Source organism: Perca flavescens, chromosome 2, assembly GCF_004354835.1.
Source record: "Perca flavescens isolate YP-PL-M2 chromosome 2, PFLA_1.0, whole genome shotgun sequence".
In the NCBI taxonomy this organism is placed as follows: domain Eukaryota; kingdom Metazoa; phylum Chordata; class Actinopteri; order Perciformes; family Percidae; genus Perca; species Perca flavescens.
The window spans coordinates 15,740,613-15,746,751 of record NC_041332.1 but is presented as its reverse complement, the minus strand read 5'-3'; the positions used below and the strand labels follow the sequence as shown (position 1 = coordinate 15,746,751).

At 38.6% G+C, this 6,139-nt stretch overlaps 1 protein-coding gene across 1 annotated transcript in view; it reads right to left on the bottom strand.

Annotated features, from left to right (window-relative positions):
* Positions 1–253: 253 nt before the first annotated feature.
* Positions 254–6,139, bottom strand: part of LOC114547234 (complement C3) — a 74,481-nt gene continuing 68,595 nt past the window's right edge. The window contains exons 43-44 of the mRNA XM_028566481.1: positions 987–1,131; positions 254–768 (exon numbers count right to left, since the gene is read on the bottom strand). Of these exons, the coding sequence (XP_028422282.1) occupies positions 627–768; positions 987–1,131 (287 nt within the window). The 3' untranslated portion in view covers positions 254–626. The remainder of the gene's footprint in view (positions 769–986; positions 1,132–6,139) is intronic.

Here is a 6,139-nt window from a genome sequence, read left to right as displayed (position 1 = left end):
TTTTGGGAATTGTGTGTAGAGTTTTGAAAAAAAGGAGACATAGTTTTGAAAATGTGTGTAAGCAGTTGGAAAAAACTGTAAAAGACAAGACAGTCCGTCTGTCCAATCAGGAGGGTCCGTCCTCTGCTAGATGCCATAATGCCATTGTGTTTTCCTATTTGCTGTTGTGTTTTCCTATTTGCCGTCGTGTTTTCCTATTTGCCGTCATGTTTTTCTATGTCATGTCTGCCAAAGACCAAAAACATGAAAAGCATTTTTGATTCAGGAAAAAGTTTTTATTTAATTTAGGCAATATTGTTGGAAACGGATAAACTAAAGGAATGTATTAATTAAAAATGTGTGAGGAGCTTCTGCATGCATATTCTGAATCACAACCAATTTGAAAAATTGTTTCATTTTAAATTGAAATTAATGTCTATGCATCACTCCATTGAGCTCAACATTGTCGATTTCAATCAATTATTTATTAAACTGAAAGCTAACTATACAGTAATCAACATAACAGTGATCAGTGTCTATTTGTCAAACACAGACAATGTGATTAAAAACCATTACATTTTGACATAACAAGAATTATGCAAAATATATATTTTTTTTAAATGAACATTTTCTTTTCTTGAGTTTCACTACTGCTGACAACCAAAGAGTTGGTACTGATTAACCATCTCCTTAATGCCCAGACAGGTAATTATGTGTTCCTCAGTTTGACACTCTGCTTCTGTTGGCCAGTACTCGATCCAGGTTCTCTCTCCAAATACATACTGAAACCTGAGGAAAGCACAGTGAAAAATACACATCTGTAACACTCTGTAACATGAAATTAAAAGCCTGCTCACCCCTTTGCACAATCACTATCCATAGTGAGAGTAACACTTAAGCTAGAGTACAAGAAAGCCTAACTTGATTTACTAATAGAAAACAGTGAAACTGTAAAAATGTTTAAATGCAAAATCCACAAACATTTACGCAAAGAAAAAAAAACGTACGATTGATGTTGGTCATCTCTGTGAATATCTTTGGACGTGCCCATGATAAGGTAGGTTTTTCCCGTCCCCAGATCTAAAGAGTCCCTGCAGTGGGGATAACTGAAGATTGTGCGCTGTTTATTCAGAGGACCCACATCAAGACTTCCTGTAATTCAAGTATTGGAGAACAAAGAAAAGGTACTTTAGGATTAAGTTAAATGCATTGCTAAAGATGTAGTACAAAATATTAATGCTGTATTCTCATATATATCCAGTAGAATCACGCTTAAAAAATAGATATTTTAGGAAATAAGCTTATTCACTTTTTTGCTGAGAGATAGATTGATAGCATTATTTTTTTGTGATCAACTTTTTATTAGCACCTTTAGACATACAAAACAAATTCCACAATGTATAAATAAATAAGTGTGCTGGACATCATCATGTATGTGCTTTGAACAATAAAGGTTTATTTTAAAGTATATCAGCATCTGTAAGCCTACTTTGGCTTACAGATGCTGGCAACCAAATTGGCAACCAACTTGTGATAAGTGGCAACCTAATCATCACCACTGGTTGCCCTGTGGCAACCACATTATTGTAGCCCACTTTTTTCTTGTACTGTATTTTCATTACAATAAATAAATCATCATTGATGGCATTCGAGCATATGCGTTGCGGAGGTTTAAATTTGCATTCTGATTTGTTTACTACGTTCCCGCTGTCAGACATAGGCTAATTGTTATATTTTCCATCTCTGTCTGCACTATTTTTTCCCCAAAAAGGACACAGTGAATTTGTTGGTCAACATAACTTCAAACCATACTGAACATTTAGTTTTGTGTGGTCTAACTAATAGAACTCCTACCTGATGTCATCACTGGTCTCATCTCTACGTGATGCCATCGCTGACCTCATGTCTGTCTCATTCACTCCTTGCCTGTGTTCTTCTCCACTAAGACATATTGTCAAACAAACATTATGTAATTGATTCTCCATATTAGTTTTTCCATATTAATAATATTAAGAAATTAATCTGTTGGTATCAAGTGGCTCCCCCTACACTTCCACCTAATGTTAGACCTACCGGTTGCCTTCCCCTGTCTTTCCTGGTCCACCATCCTCACACCTGAATGAAATGAACTCACTGTTAAATATAGCAGCTTCAATTCAATTCTTAAATCAGCCTAGTGATGGCATCTGCTAAGCCAACTCTTATGCAGTAAGGTTGTGCTGCTGTTGAAATTACATTCACATTTTGGAATTTAAAAAGTACAAATATGGAGAGCCACTTAGCACAGACCTTTAAAGAGAGAGATGTGACCCTGTAATTACAACTTCCATGTCACCCAACAGATACTAACTGATAGCCTGTATGTCTGACAGCTAATGGTAAAACAAAATACAGTATATGCATGATTCCCTATTGAACATGCTACCTTATATTTTCCAGTTTTCAGCTCAGCAACCTCGGTTTTGCATATTCTAAGCTAGCCGTGAACCCCCATTTGGCTGCTACATTCCCAGTGTTAGCAAACGCTAGCTAGTCTGTTAACATCAATATTTGCAAGCCTCCAAGCACAGATGTCACACAATAAATCCTACCTGTTGCCTTTCATTGTCCACTTATTTAACTGCTGTTACATCCCTTTATCATGCTATCTTTCCATAGACAACAACTCACTATTGTACCCAGTGTTGCCAACTCTTTTCCAATGAAAGTCGCTAGCACCAGCTCCAAAAGTCGCTAAAAGTCGCTAGATTACATCATACGCTCATTTGCATATTTGTGACGTGATTACGCAATCATTTGTATAAAGCTTAGTGGTTATGTCTAGCCTGACATGGTCATACTCAGATTCTAGTCAGAATGTTCCCGACCTTCCAGACTATGTTGTGTCAGCAAAGTAGAAGAAAGAAATAGAACTCTTTAGCCAAATAATCACAAATTCAATACAGGAATTTATTTTACCTTATAATTATTACTTAGGTAGCCTATCTTTAAAGTAAAAAAAAGAAATTCTACAAAGGGAGGAAGAAATAGAACTCTTTAGCCAAATAATCACAAATTCAATACAGGAATTTATTTTACCTTATAATTATTACTTAGGTAGCCTATCTTTAAAGTAAAAAAAAGAAATTCTACAAAGGGAGGGAAAAAGATCAGCGGCGTTTTTCTCCCATCGCGTCCTGCTGTCTCTTCTACCCATGGATGTATTAAAAGGCTTCTACCTACACCAGCCCCGCACACCCTGTCCCCCCTCCCCTTCTAACTGCCTGCGCACTGTGTGCACATGAGGAGAGAGGGGAGAGGCTGCTCCTCTGCTCCTCAGTCACAGAACAGAAGACTGTTTTGGCAGTTACAGGAGAGAAATACCTTGCTGGACAATAATTTGTCGCTAGTCGCTTTTTTGAAAGTCGCTAAGGGGGTCTGAAAAGTCACTAAATCTAGCGACATAGTCGCTAAGTTGGCAACACTAACTGTACCTGCTCGCTCAGCGCTCACGGCGCCCCCGCTCGCAATATTACGAATCCGACTATGGCCAATGTCAAAATTCTATGATGGAATCTTATGAGATAGAGTCTAGCCTGCTAGTCCTCTACAATGTTATGTAACATTGAGGAAATGCAGAAATGATTTAGAAACGCACAAAAGCAGCTAGATATAAAACATAATTTTATGGGCACTTTGCGTGTCCATGGTGCTGCGCCCCTATGCGCCGCATATAGCACATATCCACTTTTTGCGCCAGTGCAGATCGTGCACAGAACAGGGAAACATGTTTGAAACAAATTGAATTAAAGCTACAAGCAGCGTTGGACGGGACCTCGCTCCTCTGTGCGCCTCGGGGTTACGAACGGACGCCGATCCACACGACCGCCATTGTGTGCGCCGTTTCAGATGGTGTATTGCAAAAGTTGTACCAAGTGTAGGGGGCGGGGCAAACCGTCATCAATGAAAAAGGAAATCTCTGCTGAGTTCAGTGATACCTCACACAAGGGTCTACATCAAACGGGTCATAAGATATAAAAAGGGGCATAGCTACAGCATAGGGGGCGGGTCAAACCATCACCAATCAAAAAGAAACTCTGTTGAGTTCAATGATACCTCACACAAGACTCTACCTTAAATGGGTCACCAGTTATGAAAGGGGGCAGGCCAAACCATCACCAAAGAAGAAGGTAGTCTCTGCTGAGTTCAATGATACACAAGTCTCTACCTTAAACGGTTAAAAAGCCATAAGAGGGGGCTTGGCCTAAGTACACGGGCGTGGTTAAAGTATAGTGGGTGGCTCAGTATCCCATGTAGACCACACATTATAAGTTTCATGTAAATCGGATGATGTTTGTCATATAAGGCGGATTTCCTGTTGCCAGTGGGGGGCGCTATGACCAAAAGTCAATTTTGGCCTGTAGATGTCCTCAGGCCTGGACCATTGTCAAACGTGAGAAATTTCAGGCAGATATGCGAATGTACACTAAAGTTACAACATCTTCTTGGTTCATCGATAAATGCTTAAAATGGCCGCTATGCCACGCCCACACCGTTTGACAAAAATATTTTCTTTTAATAAATTTTCATCTATAAGGTGTTGACATGGTACAGACCAAATTTGAAGTTCATTGGATGAAATCTCTGGGAGGAGTTCATTAAAGTATAGCACCTTGACTTTTAGGTATATTTCCTGTTGCCACTAGAGGGCGCTATGACTTTGAGCTAATATCGGCCTGTAGATGTCGTCAGGGTTGGACTCTTATGAATCCTGAAAAGTTTTGAGCCAAATGGACAATTTAAACTCAAGTTACACTCACTTCCTGTTATAAATGGCGAAACGCACAAAATGGCCGCCCCGCCACGGCCATGCCCTATGACGAAAAGTTTTTATTAGGGGTGGTACGGTTCACAAAACCCACGGTTCGGTTTGTATCACGGTTTTAGGGTCACGGTTTTTGGTTCTGTACGGTTCTTGTTATTTTTTCTTTTAATCTTTAACACTCCAGAAATATACTTAAGCATATGATATATAGCTTAATCATCCACAATGTAGGATACAGTATTAAACATAGGTGTGATTGATATAGGACAAAAAAGCAGGAAAATATACGGCGCACCCATGATGCGGCGACAAACATATCCTAGGCATGAAAACAGGTCGGGGTGAAAAAGGTGAGAAGAATATTAATTAATTAATTTAAAATATTCCATATTTTAAAGCATCAATGTGATGCATTTTGAGATGCATTTTTCCAACCAACAGTGTATTATTGCACTCATTAAAGTTAATTTGACTGGCAAAACAGTTAAAGTCCTTCTGACATTAAACAATAATAAAAGTCAGAATTTTTAAAAACTAAAAAGTTTTGGATACATTTTTACTTCTTCCAACCATGTTAAATAAAGAGTCAATGTGGACTTACATATTGCAATAATATCATGATCCTAACATGAATCATTGTGAAAACTAAACTTTACTACTTTGGCCAGGTCATCATTCAAACAGACAGCTTTGTCAAGGCAGATTGGGCTTCAGATAGCTTTTACACAGTGGCCATCGTTAATGACAAATCATGTTCCGCTATGAACGTGCACACACGTATTGTTTGTATCACGGTCGGTCAGTAAAGGCACAGTCGCAATCGCATCGTATTGAATTGAAGTGAAAACTTTATTGAACAACAATCAACAAGAGGTGTTCAAAAGGATAAAAACACAATGAAGCCCAAAGGCTTGTTTCCAAAGTGGTCCTTAAGATGGAAGGGGTTTAACACCACATGGACTAAAAACATTGAGGACAAAGGGGACAGGGGTCAACTAATAACCAAAACAAACAAGTAAAACAGATCTAAAACACAATAGAAAACAAGGACTAGATTCCCAGACAGACATGCAGACACACAAACAGACAATACAGTACAGACAACAGTACCATATTCCTAATACTTCAAGGATCTTTAGATTTTGTTTAAGGGGTTGATAACCATTTTTTTATTGAAGATTTAAAATGAAATAGGAGGATCTCAACAATTTAAGCTTGGAAGGTAAGCCATTCCACAAGACAGCTGCCGAGTATAGGAAAGAGTACTTTCCCATACAACTCTTAAAACGGCAGGGCCTGTAATCTGTGGAACTCCCCCTGGTGGAATAGCTGTGCATGTCACTAATTTAAAAAAAG